At 35.1% G+C, this 20995-nt stretch overlaps 1 protein-coding gene across 2 annotated transcripts in view; it reads right to left on the bottom strand.

Annotated features, from left to right (window-relative positions):
- Positions 1 to 3084: 3084 nt before the first annotated feature.
- gnb1b (guanine nucleotide binding protein (G protein), beta polypeptide 1b) overlaps positions 3085 to 20995 on the bottom strand; it is a 37178-nt gene continuing 19267 nt past the window's right edge. The window contains exons 2-11 of one of the 2 annotated variants that reach the window (XM_052130340.1): positions 16987 to 17094; positions 15629 to 15667; positions 15365 to 15471; positions 13209 to 13272; positions 12159 to 12321; positions 11714 to 11780; positions 10929 to 11130; positions 8640 to 8856; positions 7122 to 7237; positions 3085 to 4961 (exon numbers count right to left, since the gene is read on the bottom strand). In XM_052130340.1, coding sequence (XP_051986300.1) covers positions 7131 to 7237; positions 8640 to 8856; positions 10929 to 11130; positions 11714 to 11780; positions 12159 to 12321; positions 13209 to 13272; positions 15365 to 15471; positions 15629 to 15667; positions 16987 to 17043 — 1023 coding nt within the window. In that variant the 5' untranslated portion in view covers positions 17044 to 17094 and the 3' untranslated portion in view covers positions 3085 to 4961; positions 7122 to 7130. Of the gene's footprint in view, positions 4962 to 7093; positions 7238 to 8639; positions 8857 to 10928; positions 11131 to 11713; positions 11781 to 12158; positions 12322 to 13208; positions 13273 to 15364; positions 15472 to 15628; positions 15668 to 16986; positions 17095 to 20995 lie in introns of both variants that reach the window. The other variant, XM_052130339.1, reaches the window with a different exon arrangement.

The raw sequence follows: 20995 nt of genomic DNA, 5'->3' as shown, positions 1-20995 counted from the left end.
TAGGTACGGGTAATAATAAAAGGTATTATGTATGTCCACTTCTTTTAAAGATAAACCAAGTATCATTCTGCCAAAACTCATGTATTGCATAGTAAGAGGTAGTAACAAAGAAGCCCTTAAAAGGACCCGTAAGGGAGGCAGGTGTTGAAAACTTGTAGAAGCGTTAACTAACACACGAGCTTAGATAGTAAATATAAGCATGCCATACCATTGGTCAAGACCCAGATCCAGACCAAGGCTTTGGAGATATAAGACCCAGATACATTTCTGTGGTCTAAAGAGGTCTTAAGATGAAGACTCCAGGGTTAATAACACTGCAGTACATGTGAAACAAATTATTAACTACAAAACAGACAGGTACCAAATTATAAGTTAGGACCTAGAGAAGTTTTTAGCCTCCACAACGGCTGTTCTTCTTGAAAATCTTATTTCTCATGAAAAGTAATGGTCATTTACTCACTACAGCTGATGGATAGTGAAGTATGCAGACCTTTAGGTCAAGTAAATTACCAAAACAGAGACTCAAATTGCATCTCTCAGATAACTGCAGTATATTGTCTATACAAGTAAGAAGCTTCTCTAAGACTCAGCGTTGGTGTTTCCACTGAAGTACTTCTGTTTATACAGCTGTGATGGTAATTTATGTTTGCGTATTATTTTGCTTTAACCAATTTATTAAAATCACTTTACTTGCACCTGTGCATAACAGCCATATTTCCAATGTGAAAAGATGTTATTGTCCAAAAACACAGAGTTCCCACATTTTTGACCAATGAATTTCCACAATATTTGCAGTAGTTTGTTAGTACGGGATTAGTACTTTAAATCATTTAATAGAGATTACCCTCAAAAAGAGCCATTCCTAGCCAATCAGTTAATTTACAGCTAACTACGTTTACTGAAGAATTTAAAACTGAACTATGCAACATTTTCAGGGTTAAAAATACTTCCTCCAATCCCATCTTAAAGGTGCTGTATTTTTAGCCGTTCTGTAATTTCCAAAAATTGAGCTGTTGGATTAGTCACACCCCCTCTTTCCAAAACCCTGCACTCCAAATATACCAAATGAGCTTTATTGACACCGACATAAGAGTAAAAACTGTTGCCAAAAACAACAGAAGCAAAATAGCGCCCTCAACTGACAATTGATATGAGCAACATGTCATAAAACTGGCATCAAGACTCAAAGTACAACAGTGGTGGCTCAGCGGTTAAGGCTCTGGGTTACTGACCAGAAGGTTGGAGATTCAAGCCCCAACACCACCAAGACACCACTGTTGGGCCCTTAACCCTATCTGTGCCAGGGGTGCTGTATCATGGCTGACCCTGCACTCTGACCTCAGCTTAGCTGGTATATGTGAAAAAAATAATAATTTCACTGTATATGTGTGAAAATGTATGTATATTGTGTGACAATAGATCAATCCCATAGACGAATTGATTTTCAACGATAACCTATACATCTTTAAAGACAGACCTACCGTGAGCTATGAGGTTGTTCATCAGTGGTATTTGGTTTCTGTTGAAGCCATCAGTCTGCATAACGAAACCCAGAAAATGTTCCTCGGAGCGATCATGCGCTCCCATGAATTCGTGTGAATGGCGTAAGCGAGTCACTCACATAAATTACTCACATTTGTACATATAGGAATATATTGTTCCTATACTTGTAATAAACAACCTAATATCCATAGTTTTATATTTTCCCCATAGTATTTTATTCAGACATCATTTGCAATGCTTGATGGGACTGTAGATTGTGTCCTCATGAGAGACAGTAAGTACAGCCTTGTACCTTAATCTTTGTCCAAATTTCAAATATTTTTTTCTCTCAAAACAAAGTTTGTGATGTTGTGATTCTCCTCTGAGCTGGTCGGTTTGGTTCATGGCTTACAAAGGTTTATGAAGGATTTTATGAAGTCTATGGAAGAAATGAATGGGGAAAATACTTTAAAAACCCAGATGGTTGAAAAAGTGGGCGAGCACTGTAGCGCTGCAACTACAACACTATGAGAACGCACAAAATGATTGACTGGCAGAAAGCGTCCGTGGTTCGCAGACACATTTTTGTTTGCTGTTTAGAGTATAAGCGGTCACAGAGAAAGGTGCGATATCTCACGAGTCACAACACTTAATATCTCTCAGGAAGTAGGACAAATAAAATCGCTTACAGCACCTTTAATATACAGAGACGACTATAAATAAGCCATTCATAGGTTAAGTTTCTCTAAAACTGTACAATTGTGTGTCTGTGGCCCTCTGATAAGAGAGACCTGCCCCAACAACTTTACTCATACAATTAGCACATTACAGACAAGATTGGAGAAGCCCAAATAATGTTTGTGGTTATCAACATTATGCCACTAATACGGTCAACTGAGCTTAACTTGTATTAAACCTGGAAAATTCAATTAGTTTTTCAGGCCTTGTAAATCTAAAATGTTCAAATGATCTCCCATTTCTAGGTTTTCCATGACTATACCTAACCTCATATCACTGGCTATTTCTGCCTTATCAAGCAAAGCACAGATCACATTGGCTGGAAATGAACCCAAATATCAGGTGATGGTTGGAGGTCACGTACACCACGAAGTCTTAAAGAATGAGGAACTGCTAACTCGTCTTTTACTAAGCTTACTTTCTGGCGCCGCAAACGCGCTACCAAAATATCAGAATATCAGAACATCAGAGACATCTCAAACTTGTTTTTATTACATCTTAAATAACAGTACATTTTATTATAGTTTCTATGTTGCATCCAGCTTTCTGTGGTACACCAACAGACTGAAATTAAATACAAAAGGTGAGATAGGGAGTGCTGAGCTCTACAGTTATTAATGAAGAAAGAAAATAAGGGGAATCCATTTTTAATTGAACTGCAATTAATCTTTACTGGTGGCAGCACACACAAATACAATCACAATTATTGTACATTATCGCAGAGAAAGGAAAAAAATAAAAAAAGTCACAACTATTAAAGAAAGTGCATCTGTTTACAGTGGAAAAAGAACAGAATATTCTGCCATATCAGATGCCATTTTAAAAAAAACGCTTTAAAAGAAAAGCCAAAAGTGTTGGTCGTGATTTCGGAACATTTGATTTAGAAAACTCACACAAAGGTTTTAGACTCTCAAATGGGAAAGTTTTGCAACTGTTATTTAATTCAGAAACATTCGGAGGGGTTTCTCAAGGAAGAATGGCCATGATTAGCAGGAAATGTCATTTCTCCCTCTCGATTTCTCACACAGGTGCATAGCTTTGCCAGTAAAAGTAAAGGATGTATGCACAGCATGTCTAAAACGTTTGGAATCAAACTTTTAATGTTCTAAAATGTCTGTTTCTTATCGATTTCGCCGTCCCAGTGCAGGTCAGTGGTCCGAAAGACGTCAGCGCCCGTTTTAAGCAAATTCTACAGCATGCGACTACGTTAATTCATGGCAGATGAAATAAAACGCTTAACTTAAAAATTTCAGAATTATCATTATTTTCAGACATTGATTTGTACAACATTTCATTCACATAGTAGTAACTGTATTTCCAAGCACAGACAGGGCTATCGGTTCTCTTTCTCAAACTGGGGCAAAAAAGAAAAAATACAATTAAACTAAATTATTGGAAAGGTTTCATTTTCAAAACACCTACACCCCCCCCGGACATTGTTGAAAACAAGTCCACCCCCCCAATGAAAGGAAAGAATTAAAGCCAAACGCTTCAAGTAACCGAGAATACGAACGTAAGACCAGAACAAAAGTTAAGGGGTTAATCGGAAGGGTTTTTAATCCAAATGAAAGAGGATTGCATTTTTTATTAAAATTTTTAACATTTTGTACTTTTTTTTTCTCTCCCCGCATTTTCTACGTTAAAATTAGCATTCAATGTGATTAACGGCATGTGCTTGGTTAGTTAACGCTTAAAACGCTAGTCAAGTTTCCTATTGTGCAAACAAAGCGGTGACGAGACTGGAAAGAAACATTAGCTAGGATATAATGCTGCATTCACGTGCAAGTCAGATACCCATATTTACAAACGGCCATTCGTGGATAAAATGACGCGAGTACCTCGGACTCGGAAATGGCAAAGTTTTTCAAAGCGAGATGGCATTTTTTTTTATGGAATTTTCTTTTTTCTTTAATGACAAGGACCAGGATTCACATGGAGAAAAGTTAACTAATGCACAGATCATGACTACATTTTTAGAAAGCTAAGGCTGTTATTACCCGGAAAAACGACAATAGCCCAGCGATGGTTAACAACTGGAAACAGTTTAAAGCTGCTCGGGGCTGCCCTTTTGTCACCCAAGAATATGAATTATGACCACGCGAGGGCACGCGTTTTTTCCATTCGCTTGAATCGCGTTATGAAAACTACACAACCTCTAGAGCAACCTGGTGCACAAAATGAAAAACACAACACATGATTGGCATCTTTATAAAAAGCTGCTCGTCCATCCTTGTCTAATATCAGCATTATTCAGAACTCTTGTTTTCACATGGTTTTATAATAGGATTAAAAGGTTTTTCTAATCAGAAACATATAGGCAGGAAAATATCTAAGACGAATCAGATAAATGTTTGAAGAAACAAAACAAAAAGAGAGTTAAATAATTTTTACAATTACACTCCAACATTTGCTCTCTAGACACATGATACATAAGCGTGGGATGATAGTGTTTTTGTGTTTTCTTACAGGGTGACACAGAACGGTCCGAGAGGGAATGCGTCGTTATTAATTTGATACCACAGGAATTCTTTTCTTTTTTTTTTTTTTTTCAAGCTGGGTGATAAAACAAATTGTGCTCTTCTTGGTGTAGGAAAGACCTTGTTTTCCCTTAGAAGTTTTATTTCTTTTCATGGTGGTGTCAGTCAGTTTTGTAAGATGTTTTTGTTTGTTGACGATGCTGTGAGATTTAACATTCTTAAGTTGGAATGGTCTTCCAGTCAACTTTGGAGATCAAATGATATCTGAAACGAAACAAAAAGAAGAAAATGATTAACCATTTAGGCCAAACACAATCACTGTATAACAGCTACTGGGATATTTCATAGAAGGTTCACATTGAATAACAAGAGATTAAACAGATGATCTAGATTTCTGTCAGTAAAAATATCCATTAACATTATTAATAAATTCAAGCACATTTCAAAAGACCTATCGTCTCTGTCCAACAATCTTCCCAATTCAGATTTTACAGCAATAGAAATAAGACATTTCAATTGTATTAGGAGAATCTGAATCTATATTTTACATGGTTTACAATGTCTATATGTCAGTTACATTATATCTATAAACATTATTGTAATTTGATAAAATAGATGTGATTATGAATCACTTTCGAAAATAAGTTTAATTTGCAATTTATATTGAGAAAGTAAAGCAACTTTACATGGCAGCAAGTTGATCATACAGAAATGGTATATTACTAATTATAATAATTATTTATTATAGTATATAACTAATTTAATAATTGTAAAAATATGAATTACATTACATAATTTCTATATGATTATTCATTTAATGAATATTAATTATATTACTTCTAAACTAGAGTTTATGCATACATTTTATATATTATAATAAGATATGTGAATTTTCAAAAGTCTTTCGATAATACTGCAAGTCTCACTTGTAGTTTAAATTGAGAATATAAAGCAACTTTACATCACAAGTTGGTTGATCGTGTTAAAATGTTATATTATATTATCATAATTATTAATTATAATTTACAACAACTACTTTAATCTAATAAGTACCAATTATTAATAATGTAATAAATACTAATTATATTACATTACATAAATACTTTAATAATTTAACTGAATATTAATTACTAATATATATATATATATATATATATATATATATATATATATATATATATATATATATATATATATATATATATATATATATATATTAAAAACTAAGCATAATTTGATACATTATTGTAATTAGATAAGATACATATCATAGTGTTTATATAATAAATACAGTCTCATTTGACATTTTTAGAGAAAATAAAGCAACTTTACACGGCAAGTTGGTTGGTCATGTAAAATGTTTTATATTATATTAATAATACAAATAATTTGTATTAATTAATATATTAATAATTCTATTAATTCCACAATTACACTTATTATTACTTGAATAAATGGTAATTATATTAATTTTAATACACACTTGAACGTTTATGTATACATTTTATACATTGTAATTAGATAAAACAAATGTGAATATTAATCAGTCTTTCGATAAGTCTCATTTGTAATTTATATTGAGAATGTTAAGCAACATGGCAACAAGTTGGTTGATCATGTAAACTTTTTATATTTTATTAATTATAATTATTAATATTGTAATAAATATGAATTCTATTAATTACATTACATAAAAATATTATTAAATTACTTATAACATACACTAGAAAATCTATGCAGATAGTGTTATATTAATTATAATTAATTGTACTATATAATTACTGCTCTATTAACTGTAATAAGGTCACTTAAAAATTATAATAAAATATATATATATATATATATATATATATATATATATATATATATATATATATATATATATATATATATATATATATATATATATATATATATTTCTATTTCCATGTTTTCCCATATGTTTAATATATTGCCTTTATTTAGAATTTTGCAGCTTGTAGAAATCAAGAAAATACCATTTAAAAGCCTTTTAAAAAAAAGTTACTTTTAAATAAAGATGAAGAGTACATGCCGAAATTTATCTAGTCATGTAACCTCAGTATTTACAAGGACACCAAGAATGTTTCACAAAAAACTTTTTTTCACTTTGCTCCTTTCCTCAGCCTCTGAAATGTTTGTATCACCCAGGATACAAAAACCTTTTTATGATTAATAATTAACTATAATTATTAATTTAATACACTTTCATTATAATAAATAATAGAAAGTTGATACATAAAATGTACCTATTTTGTTTATCTGTTCTCACATAGCCAAAATAGCAGGAGAAATGAGGTCACCTGTAAATGTCATGCAAAAAACACAAAGTGTTTCTTGTTTGATTTTAGGTCGTGTTAGAAGATGCTGGTTCTTACTGTATCGGACATGTTGTATTGCAAGCACCTTCAGCATTTAGTTCCAGATCTTGAGGAAGCTGTCCCAGGACCCTGTGGCCACTGCCATGCCATCATCAGTTACACCCAGACAGCTTACTCGGTTGTCATGGCCAGCCAACACACCTGTAACAGCACAATGTCACTACACAATACTAGGGATGCACAGATACCACTTTTTTTTCCTCTTTTGATTCTGATATCTGAAATATCAGTATTTCCCAATCTGATACCAGTGTTGTTTTTTGCATAATCAGTTTAGAAAATCTTTACATTATTGTGTGGAACTATAATTGGGGGGTACTCTTTTATATGTAAAGAAACACAAACCTCTCACTACACATTATTTCAATATAAATGTATAGCCTATTAAGGAAACTTTATTGTTAACTAGTCTACTGGATACAAACAAAATGAACAATTCCAGTCTAAGTGTTCAAACTTTTTTCAATTTTGTATCTGGACTTTAAAGGATTCAGAAAAACCAATCCTCAAGAGTTGGGGAACATTGTCAGAGGTGAAGCAAGCAAGTTCTCTTTCAGGATAGAACTGTACGTGGCTTGATTCATGCGTCCTTCACAAAGATGAATTTGCCTGATTCCAGCCTTGCTGAAGCACCCCCAAATCATCACTGATCCTCTACCAAATTTCACAGTAGGTGCGAGATACTGTGGCTTAAAAGGCCTCTCCAGGTCTCGGTCTAACCATTAGATGACCAAGTGGAGTATCAGTGATGATCTGGGGTGCTGGCAAGCCCAATCTCCAGACCTAAACCCCTTGAAAACCAGACCTAAACCCCTTGAATCTCCAGACCTAAACCCCTTGAAAAATGTGGTCAAGAGTAAGATGGATGGCCACAAGACATAAAACAAAGCACAGCTGCTTGAATAGATTCACCAGGAGTCACCCAACAGCAATGTGAAAGACTAGTGGAGAGTATGCCAAGACACATGAAAGCTGTGACTTAAAATCAGGGTTATTCCACCAAATATTGATAAATGAATATGAACTTGTTTTCTTTGCATTATTTGAGGTCTGGCAACACTGCATCTTTTAAGTTATATTGACCAGTTGTCATTTTCTGCAAATAAATGCTCTATAAATGACAATATTTTTATTTGGAATTTTGGGAGAAATGTTGTCAGTACTTTATAGAATAAAACAAAAATGTTTATTTTACTCAAACACACGCCTATAAATAGTAAATCCAGAGAAATGGATAATTTTGCAGTGTTCTCTTAATTTTTTAAGAGCTGTATATGAATGTCATTGCTTGATATAAGAAAATGTGTCCTGTTAAACACCGTGGGATTATGGAGCATGATGGCATATGCAAAAGAGATAAACCAATGTGGTGTGTCTGCAAGCATTCATTGAACTGTTACATAAAAGAGTCGCCGTGCGGTACATACTGAATGCGATGCAAAACCTGTGCAGTTGGATTGTATGCTACAAGGTGGTCACTAAAGCATGCCCTACTGATGGTAACTATTACAAGCTCATGTTTGCAGACTATATAATATCTCACCAGCGCGGTCAGCCTTGAGGGTGTCCCACACGTTGCAGTTGAAGTCATCATAGCCGGCGAGCAGCAGGCGGCCGCTCTTCGAGAAGGCCACAGAGGTTATGCCGCAGATGATGTTGTCGTGAGAATACACCATGAGCTCCTGGTCGGCGCGCAAGTCAAACAGACGGCAGGTGGCATCATCTGAGCCGGTGGCAAATGCATTGCCATTGGGGAAGAACTGAAAGGGGGAAACATAAATCTTTATTATTTTAAGATCTTTAGAGAAAGTAGAACACTACAAAAGGGGTCAATGAAATCCGGATCTTTAAAAATGCATTAAAAATGGAGTTAACACAAAACAATTATTTGAATACACCCCTAATATGATGAATATGTTGCAAAGTCATTTTTATATTTTTTCTGGGACTTACTGGGTCTACATGAGGTAACTGTCTGGAGACAGTGGTTAAATTTTTTTTTACTTAAAATAAACTTAATTAAAATGAGATTAATGCAATAATTCTTTAGCATTTGGTTGCATCTTCATTTCACTGTTCACTTTGTGTTGGGACTATGTGAATAATATTTGTAATGTGAGTAATATTTCCCATTCCCAGCATGCTTTGCTTGGGAATGGATTTACACCATCTCATTCACCCATTCACATTAACACACCAATGACGGTAGAGTTGCCATGCAAGGCGCTAGCCTGCCATTGGGAGCAACTCGGGGTTCAGTGTCTTGCCCAAGGACACTTCGGCATGTGGAGTCGTGTGGGCCGGGAATCGAATGTGAATCGAAGATTGGAGCTAATGGTTAGGTGGAGTACAAAACATTTGAAAAAATTCATTAAAAAAAAAAGGTGTATTGTTCTTCTCATGAAGCAAAACTGAGGGATCGTCAGTATAATGACTGACTGGGGATCTGTAAACTCTCAGCAGCACATCTGCTAATGTATTTGTTGCTAGCTAGCAACAAGCTGCAAGTTTCAATGGAGTTATATGAACAGGTCAAATATAAGTTAATTATTAACTGAATTAATTTAGGTTTTCACTACAAAGAATTTGAATAGTCTACATTTACATATCATATCAAGAAACTCATTTTCATTGTATGGAACAATATTCAGAATTGAAATAAGTTAACCCCCCCTCCACCACCACCCCGTGGAGATATTTGTGTGGCATTGCTGATATTTTGAGAACTGCTAATTTGTTTTGTAGCTCAACATTCGGTCAATAATATTCAGCTTATTTTAAGGACATTTTAGGCCTGCTACATGTCAAAATAATTCGTTTTCTGTAAGCTGATGTGCCGGGTTGATGAATGAACTATCTGACATGGCACATATGAAGCGCAAGCAGGAACAGAAAATAGCTGATTGCTTTAACAGCTTTTAATCTCGGTGGAATTGCCCCAAATTATGATAACCGTTTTTATTTGAATGCTAATTTTAAACTTTTTAATACCAAAATTGACATACTTTTGTGAATAGAATCCCTGAAATTGTCAAACATTTTACTGTGTGGTTCTGTGTATACAAAGTTTGAGACCGACATGTTAAAGGGAAAGGTCACCCAAAAATGACAATTCTGTCATTGTTTACTCACCTTCATGTTGTTCCAAACCTTTTTGAGTTTCTTTCTTCGGTTGAACACAAAAGAAGATATTTTGAAGAATGTTGGTAACCAGACAGTTGACAGTAACCATTGATTTCCATAGTATTTTTATTTTCCTACTATGGCCGTCAATGGCTAACTTCAACTATTTGATTACCAACATTCTTCCAAATATCTTCTTTTGTGTTCAACAGAAGAAACTCAAAGATTTGGAACAATTTGAGGGTGAGTAAATTATGACAATTTTCATTTTTGGGTTGAACTATCCCTTGAACTTGTTTTTTTTTTTACTCCAAATGTTATAAATTAGCCCAGTAAGCGAATGAGATTTTCTACCAAAATTTTATATATTAATTAATATATAAATGACATTTTTATTTCTATCTCTATTGGTTGACACTTTATATCATCGCCATGATATATATATATATATAACGTCAAATCATCCAGCCCTAAAGTGAAACAATTCTGTTTTAAAGTATTCATATAATATTTGAAAAACATTAGTCCACAAAATCTATCAAAGAATGTGGTATAAATAATGACAAGTAACCATCAGGGGCATTTGTAAAGGACCCCCCCATAGAGTTAAAAAACACGTACCCTCTTTTTGTAGAGGGGTATCATAATCTGTTAGAATCAATATGTAAACACTAGCATATAAAAGTACATGAGATGCAGGGGTACTCACACAAATGGCATTGATGTCTGACTCGTGGCCAGTGAAAGTCTGTCTGCACATGCCTTCACGGATGTCCCACAGTTTAGCAGAGGCATCACAGGCCCCCGACACAAACAGCCTGGTGTCTGGAGCCAAAGACAGGCTCATCACATCACCAGTGTGTCCTGCGAACGTGGTCGTTTGTTGACCGGTCTCTATGTCCCAGAGAGCACTGCAAGACGCACCAAAACATTGCCATTTAAAGTGTGTTAAAACAGCGCACAATTTCAGCCACAAGCAATTAGTGCAATAAACCAACTTTGAGCATATGGATGACTGTATACGTCACCCACCACCAAAGACCATTTTAGACACAGGAAAAACACAATTATTGAAACATATTTGTAATAATTTAATTTGTATGCTTACAGCAAATATTTACCAACATACATATTTTACAAAAACATTTAAATACATGCAAAATGTCATGAAAAGACTTCCAAGAATATTTTTGAGCAATAGCAAGAACAAACCGTGTGATTCAATGAACTGATTCATGACTCAAACTTGCCACACTATAACATTATTTTTGCTACTAAAGTTTTAAATCAGACGCTTTAAAAAATGTCTTAATGCTTTCATACATTAAATTAAAGATTTTTTTTTTAAAGGAGTATAATGACAGGAAACCTAAAAGGCCTAATTAAAAGAATTATTAACATATACAATGCGATATTCACAATGTTGCCACCAGAAGCACTGCTGTGAATATTCAATCCATCACCCAACACAAACTTGCAGTTCCTCTTACTCACCAGGTGGTGTCGCCAGAACTTGTAACAATCTGGTTGTCGTCAACGAAGCGGCAGCAAGACAAGTATCCTGTAGATGACAGGAAGTTTATAACACATCTCAAACAAACACTGTTCCATCCTCCATATGCAGACTGAAATGAACTGAAAGCTCCATTAACAACTTAGTCCTTCTGGAAACATATCCAGTTTATATTACACCTTAAAATTAAACAGAAAAAATAAGCTATATGCACTTTCTGAAAGATAATGACACCTGGTTTTAGGACCATTCATGTTTTAACATTCACTGTTAAAAAAAAATAAAATAAATAATTTAACAGAATAAGAGTGCATAACGTAATCGCTGATGCTGTCATTAAGCATCTATTTAAGAGTGAATCACAATGCTTAACCAAAGAGCTAAGACGTAGTGTGTGAAGTGTTTTCGGGAGGTCACGTCCCGTACCTGTGTGACCGGCCAACTCGCGGCTGACGCGCACATTGCCCTCGCGGGTCTTGAGGCTGTAGATGGAGCAGATGTTGTCCAGGCCTCCACAGGCCACATAATTCCCTGAAGGAGCGTAGGCACAGGTCATCACCCAGGACGAGCGCAGAGGAATGGCGTGGACCTGAATTACAACACACAACAGGATATATTCACAAACAAACTAAACAATCATGAAGTGCCCATGATGGGTGGAAAGGAATAGGAAGTAATCAAAATCTGTGGCTAATTTTTTTTTTTTTGAATTGGCTTATCTTTAGATAAAACAATCTCCAAGTTTGTTCATGTTAGGCTAAATCTTGCGATAAGTTGGTAATATTTCTGACACATCAAAAACTACATGTTTGCATATTCTAAAGAAAATGTGAGTTGCAAAAGTTGCCATCATAATGTTAGGGTGTTCAGGGTGGGTGCCAGGGTGTTACTACGTAGTTGCAAAGGTGTTCTGAATGTTTATTTAAGTACGCTGCTATGCAGTTGCTAGGATCTTTTCAACTGTTTTATCGCTCACCAGCCGAAAATCAAAGTCTGATCACTTAGAGGAGAAACAGCACGCTTTTAATAAATAAATAATTATAATTCATGTCAGGGATGATTTACACATCCAAGTTACTTACACCTAAATTTGAACAAACAAAGGGTTTTGTTTAAATTCCTAAACCTCAAATATAAGCAATAATAATAATAATAAAGGTTTTAGAAAGCACCAATAATTCGAAAAAGATAGATACACTAATATAAAAAGTATGGCCAATAATTATAACATTAATATTGTGTTATAATTACTGATAACGGTTAAGATATTACAAACCTACCCAGTACTTCCCGTTTTCTTCCTTTTTAAAAATATTAAAATTAAAGCTCTGAAATTATCTGCTTGATATATCAGCAAGAAAAGAAAAATAAAGCCTGTGTATATACCTCAGAAACCGCATTTTCCTGCATCTCCCAAAATTCTTTATATGAAACCAAAAGCCATGAATAAATGATATTACATGAACAACGTCATACCTTATTTGTGGTATAACTGTCCCAAATAATGAGCTTTCCATCCTGGGAGGCACTAACCAGCAGCCTATACACAAAACACAAGAACATAGGTGAGTAACAACAAAGTAACGTGATGTAAATATCAAAATGTGCAGAATTACAATCAGCAGAACCTCCTGAACAACCTCAAGCTATTTACAGAAACATTCTGCACATATATTGTATTATTATTGCTTTTTCTCAAAATCTTGGCTGTAGCTATAATAGTAACTAGATGCTTAGTCATAACACCTACTTACAACCATCACTGTACCACCCACACAAATATAATAAAAGAACATGATTTAATGCTATTGGGTTTGCTTGCAGTGGACATCACATGAGTGATGAACCTGTCCACCCCACTGATTAAGGGAAACCCCTCGTGTATCCCACTCCGATGTATAAGGATGTTTTCACACGACTTGTGAACGAGGTCAGGTCATGATGCAAATAAAGTAGTGAGATGGTAAGGCTGGATGATACCATCAATATTTTTCTGCGCTTTGACAGCATTCAATACATCTCAATATTTATGGATTTAAGATAAAAGGTCATTTTCTTCATTTCAATTCAGATTCAATATGTTATTTGCAAGAACTAAAAACCTAGTTACTAATCGAGCTGTTTTTTCACTAAATGAAAAAGTATGCTATTTGATAGTTCACAGCACCAATGTTCAGATACAGCAATATATACGAATACATAGTAATAAGCAGTTTTATTTACCCACACATGTTTTAACATGTTGCACCATACATGTAAAATACTATGCAAGCACATTGAGTGTTGATGTAAATGAATTGCTACTGTTTTGACCTTAAAAAGGGAATGTTTGGGGTTCAACATAAGTTCAGCTCAATCTCAATGTGGACTACAACAAAAAATGATTTGAACTGGTCCCTCATTTATTCCTCATATATTAATGAATAAACAAACAAGAATTGCGGTTACAGTAAGTCACTTAAAATGGAAGTGAATGGCCCCATTCATACACATTAAACTATCCAGACTTATGGCTTTGAAAGTGTATTTTAACATCTACAGACTGGCCCCCATTCACGTCCAACTTATAGAGATAGTTCACCCATAAATGTTAAGTCTCTCTTATTTACTCACCCTCATGCCATCCTAGAGGAGTATGACTTACTTTCTTCTGCAGAACACAGAGTTTTAGAAGAATATTCCAGCTATGTAGGTCCATACAATGCAAGTGAATGGTGATCAGAACTTTTTAGTTTCAAAAATCACATAAAAAGGAAACAAAAGTAATCCATAAGACTTCAGAAGTGCTATGATAGGTGTGGGTTTAAAATTCAAGTCCTTCTTTACCCTAAATCTCCACTTTCACTTTCAGATGCAAAAGCTAAACTATTCAGATGTAAAAGTGAGGATTTAAAGTAAAAAAGGACTTACATTTTAATTTGATTCTCATCCACACCTATTATATCGCTTCTGAAGATACAGATTCAACCAATGTCATATGGATTACTTATATGTTTCCTTTATGTGATTTTTGGAGCTAAAAAAGGTCTGAAAACCATACACTTGCATTGTATGGAACTACAGAGCTGAAATATTCTTCTAAAAATCTTCATTTGTGTTCTGCTGAAGAACAAAAGTCATGCACATCTTGGAGGCATGAGGATTAGTAAATTATGAGAGAATTTTCAGTTTTGGGTGAACTATACCTTTACGTGTCTTTGTGTCTATGTTTTTTGAATTTGTTTTTATTTTATTTTATCAAGGGACAGTTTGAAATAATTTTCTGTGGTAGTCAACATTATGCCACAAATGCTGTCGATTGAGCTTGACTGGCACTGAAGAATGAAAATTCTCTAAAAATGACAATTTGAACTCATTCACGGAGATGACTTAAACATAGAAACTCTTAATTTTTGCTACTGAAGTTTAAATCGGAGACACTATACAAAAAAACTTTATTATCGAATAATTGTGAGTCACAAGACAAGGATTGCAAAACTTGTTTACAGTCTATGGAAAACTGAAAGGCCAAATAGAAATTGTGTTGATTTTACATTGCGAATATTCGATAATTCACACAGTCCTATGTGATGGAGTCGCAGTTGTGCCTCACTAATCCGCAAGTGCTTTTTCGATTGAGCGATATGGTATACCTGGAATCGGTGCCCCAGTGCATGGCGTAGATTTTAGCCAAATGTCCTCGCAGTGTTCTCCTTGTGCGCATCTGAATTCGGCCAACAGGGTCGATGTTGGCTGTGATCTGAAAACACATTTGTAGATTGAATACATCCAACACATAGATGGTATTAATACATTTAATCAAATATGGGTTACTTCAATGAACACATCTAAATAGAAAATTGTAAACATAAAAACAAATAAACAAAAAAGATTTCTATACAATTGGAAAATATTACCTGTGATAATGTGGCATCTGCACATGCTTTCCTTGCATCCTATAAAGCCAAAGAGAGGAGACAATTATATATTTTTTAGAAATATAGAAACGTGAGAGAGTGCAAAAATCACGGCCATGATGTTAGGGTGTTCTGGTGCTTTTGGCGAACTGCTTTGAGGTTCCCAGGATGTTCTGGTAGCTCTATGTTGTTAATTACAGGGCCAAGTCTATATGATCGTCTAGCCCCAAGATATAGGGTCAATCCTTCAACTCTTTTAGACTTTTTGCATGTTTTATCACCCGTCATGCAAAAGCCCTGCGTCAGATCACTTATAAAAGTAATAGCTCACCTCTCCTTAACAAGCCGCACAATTTGAGGTTTCATTCTGTAGCACAAACATTACAGGTAACACAACAGTTTAAGCTTTTGATATCAACACTAATAACTAGTTTAGATGTTATGGGCCAAGTAAACTTGATTTATTCTTAGCCATAATCATGACAACCTGACATTTTCTATTTTTATATTCTAGTCCAAACCCTGAAAAATATTTCCATACGTACTAAATATGTAAAGCGCTTGAGGAAGCATTTGGCGTAGATTCTTTCTAGAGCACAGCAAGAAGAGAGTACAGTACAGTTACAGTCAAGGTTTTTCGTGCTTATTGTGTAAACTATGCAAATAGTCACCCTCAATATTTAAATATCTTTTGCATAGGCAAATATTCCTGAGCAACATGATACTACCAGGTAATTGGGTTACAAAGAGCACAGAGATACAGCTTAGTTTAGATGTTTACTGATAGTTCAATAAAAAAATACAAATATATAATAAATTCAACTGATATTTTGGATACAACTGAAATCTGAATTTCTAATGACTACAATACAGAAATTATTTGCTGATGATCATCCATTTTAAGTGCTTTGTCTGTATTGAGCAAATATTGCATAAATAAGCATTCATTTGATTGCAGCAATGTTTCTCATTTAACTCATTTGCTAAGATGAATTACATTTTCTTTATATATTAAATAAAGGCATAATACCAGTAATCAGCCATCCTGTTCTATAGATATCAGCATTAGTTATTGCACCTTTTTTTTTAATGATATGCCTGACACATGGTTGATTAAAAGAGCTAGTTTCCCCTTGTGTCAGTTTCAATACTGTCTGAATAAATAACTATTGTTTTAGTGAACTAAGTAAACATTGTGTAAACTAATTGATCGAGTATTTTTAGCAATTTTATCAGCGCCATGCAATTGTATTGTCATATGTGCATACCATTTAGCAACCACAACACTATGGTGTACATAATGTGTTACAGGCATATGTAAATAAACATTCATCTATATGAGGTGGAGAGATTCTTACTCTGATCTGGTTCTTCAGCTGCTCAGCCTCCTGGCGTAACTGGTCCAGTTCACTCATTTTCCTCTTCTAAAGCTCTGCCTCTCTCCTACTGCCAGGACACGCTCTGATCTGCAAGACGGTGAGAAAGAGATGTCCAGACTTAGACTTACAAAGTCATCACTAATGAGAGGCTGGTTAACCGGACGACATTTGGCCATTTTGAGATTACTGGCATTGACTGTTATCAAATATTTTGAGTAGTGAAATTCATCTCATTGTATTTTGTATACATACAGTGCTTTGAAAACATATTCAGCCCCCAACCATTATTTCACAAAAATTATTTGCACAACCTGAGATTGACCAATTCAACAAATTAATTTTTATTTGTGGAGCACTGAACTCAAATAAAATTAAGTATTCAATAACAAAAAATAATAACCGAAAATGTCAAGAATTAGTAAGTATGGGGGCCTGGATAGCTCAGCGAGTATTGAGGATGACTACCACACCCCTGCAGTCACAGGTTTGAATCCAAGGTGTGCTGAGTGACTCCAGCCAGGTGTCCTAAGCAACTAAATTGTCCTGGTTGCTAGGGAGGGTAGAGTCATATGGGGTAACCTTCTCGTGGTCGCGATTAGTGGCTCTCGCTCTCAACGGGGCGCATGGGAAGTTGTGCATGGATTGTGCGTAGCATGAGCCTCCACATGCTGCGAGTCTGCGTGGTGTCATGCACAATGAGCCACGTGATAAGATGTGCGGATTGACGGCCTCATAGGCGGAGGCAACTGAGACCAGATTGAGGTGAGTAACTGCAACACCACGAGGATCTACTAAGTAATGGAAATTGGGCATTCCAAATTGGGAGAAAAGGCGATAACATTTATTTAATTTATTTTTACTAAGTATTCACCCCACTCCAGTGTTGCTCTGGCTTCAGGTCAGCTGGAACACAACATTCCTCCCAATTATACACTTTCTGGCAGAGGGGAGTAGGATCTTATCCAAAATCTACCATCAATCCATCTTCAAAATATCATCAGTCTCTGCTGTTGAAAAGCACCCCCAAAACAAGATACAGCCACCAGCGTGATTCACTGTGGGGCTGGTCTTGTGGCTGATGTGCAGTGTTGGCTTTGCGCCACACATACCATTTAGTGTTTAAGGCAAAAAAAACTAACTTTAGACTCATCAGACCACAAGACCTGCTGCTACATCTTTGCAGTATCTTCCACGTGACTTATTGCAAAGCCTTTATGGGCAAGCATGTGCTTTTGTTTTCCAGCAAAGGCTTCTTCCTAGCCACTCTCTCATACACCCCCTTTTTGTGCAATTGGTTTGAAATTGTTGAAGCGTGGACACTATTTTTAGAGGCAGGGGTTTCCATCCAAATATTTTTGTGCATTTCGAGAAATCGTGAATGGAAATGCTTAATATGCAAATAAACTCTCCAAATTCTCTTAAAATGTAATGCTCTAGGAGTAGTTGGATTATGTAGAGATTTGCATTTGTTAAAATTCACATTAATGCGATGGAAACGGTATATTCGCAAAACGTTGATATATTTTGGCCATTCGTCCATGTGTTTTTTTAGTGTGCGATGGCTTTATTTATAATCCAAACACACATAACCTAACATTATACCTTTGAAGAAAGCTTATGTCTTCTACTTAAGTCAAAAGCAAAAGTGTAGAAATTATAAATGCAGGGAAGTGGAACCTTTGAAGACACACTTTTTTTTTTTAACCAAATCCCAGATTTTTTAAGCAATAAAAGTGGGAAAGAGGAAATATTATTGTCTAGAAAATATCTAAAATCTTATATTTTCTTATACGCGTTTACATCATAAATCATAATATAACATTTACAAGCATTACACCAACCGTTTTTGTCATTTTCTTTACCATTGCTTTTCCCACAAGTGGTCATGAAACACATCCCAAAGTAAAATCACCAATTTAAAATAACTTTCTTTGTGACTTTGCTGATCACAAAGATAGTAGAAGAATATTTCAGCTCAAGTTAATGGGGCCCAAAGCTTTGACGCTCCAAAAAGAACAAAGGCAGCATACAAGTATTCCATAAATGGTTTAATCCATGTCTTCTGAAGTAATCTAATTTGTTTTGGGTGAGAACAGACCAAAATGTAACTCCTTTTTCACTGTACATCTTGCACTTGCAGTCAACAGGAGCAATCATAAATTCAAGCTCAATTACACTTAAGAGTTTGCAGAGTGCTAGATGGTGCTAGAAAGTGTAATCAAACTTGAAATCATGATCGCCAAGGAGACTGCTGATTGTCAAGATTCACAGTAAAAAAAGGATTTAAATGTTGATCTGTTTCTCACCCACACTTATATAACTTCTGAAGACATGGATAAACCCAATAGATCTGATCACCATTCACTTGCATTGTATGGACCTACAGAGCTGAAATATTCTTCTAAAAATCTTTGTGTTTTGCTGAAGTCAGTCAGTCAGTCGCACATCTGGGATGGCAAGAGTGCGAGTAAATGATGAGAAAATGTACATTTTTGGGTGAACTATCCCTTTAATAGTTTACTTCCCAAAGTCTGGAAAGGTATTTATGCTAATAAAGTAATTCACAGCAGCTGATGCACTGTTTTTTAGTTTTAGGTTTTTCTTTTTTAATTTTAAGAGGCTTTGGACATTTTTTTTCCATTTGTCATGATAAACAGTACTGTGTACCAGCTGGGGGAAAAGTCTCTGGATATCTGTATGGGCTTCTGAGTAAAAACTAAATGTCAGTTGACCAATGGTCATCCCACATCACATACGTCATTATACATAGGAAATAACTTGACAGATATCCTCTTAATTGTTTATCAACGTACAAGGGCATAAAGACAAGATATCGCCCCACCTCATTAGACTGAAAGCAACCAAAGAACAATTTCCTTCTTGTGGTGAAATGAGTCAAGTTGCTCCTTAATGTAAAATGCAGAAGTGCAAAGAGCACAAAAGTGCATGCAGCAACTAATTCATTTCACGCATTAAAAAAAATCAACAAGCAATCCATTAAAACTCATTCACAAGGGAAAATACTGATTGTATCCGGAACTCTAACATGAAATAAATACATACATAAATAAAAATGCTTCAAGTGAACATGAACCTGCGTTTGCAACTTGACTGGGTATAGACACAAATTTCAAAACAATTTGGTTAGATTCTAATTCATTTGGGTATATTCCAGATATGTCCATTTTGTTTAAATATGAAAGAAATTCTCTCAGCTGATACAGTAAATTATACAGGGAGCCTTCTAATACCCTGCCTACACTAGACGCGAGCGTTGCGTAAAAAGCAATAAAATCTATTATGATTAATGATACTGTCTGCACTGGAAGTGCCCACTGCCCTGCCCTATCGCAGCCCATTTTCACTTCCGAAATGTGACTTTTTTTTTTTAAATAGGTTATTGAACAAGGTTAAAGGCACTTATACATAAGTGGGTGTTATACACTGGAATGGAGTCAGGTGGTTGAAGGAGAGTAATAAAAAAAGGGATTTGTGATGTTAGCCAAAAATGAAAGTCACTTCAGAGGCAAAGCAAATTATCAATCAAATTTTAATTAAAAGGTTACTAAGGCAAATTTTATATACATATATAAAAAATTGAATAACACTGAGCACAATAAGGCAAGAAATGTCTATGAAATTTAGGTCAATTAAATGTTGACTATAATGATATATTCACCACTATTAAAAAGCTTGTATTACAGGCTGATTTCCACAATTTCTTAACTAGGGGTGAAACGGTTCTCAGTTCGTTATCCACGATTCGGTAAGCATTTGCACAGTGGTTCATCTCAAGTCTGACAACATCTGGAGCATATGGTTTGGTGAAGAAAGCAGCATCAAATAGACAGGCAGTTACATCTTCTGCTTACGCACAAATATGGTTCCGTATAGGGATGGCACAGATCCGACACCAACGTTTTTAAAAGGATAGGTCCAAAATCGATACTGTGTGTTAGTCATGTTCGTTACGGTCAAGCTCAGAAAA

This window comes from Xyrauchen texanus, chromosome 7, assembly GCF_025860055.1.
Source record: "Xyrauchen texanus isolate HMW12.3.18 chromosome 7, RBS_HiC_50CHRs, whole genome shotgun sequence".
In the NCBI taxonomy this organism is placed as follows: domain Eukaryota; kingdom Metazoa; phylum Chordata; class Actinopteri; order Cypriniformes; family Catostomidae; genus Xyrauchen; species Xyrauchen texanus.
Note: the sequence above shows the minus strand (reverse complement) of the source record. Positions and strands in the feature narration are given on the sequence as shown.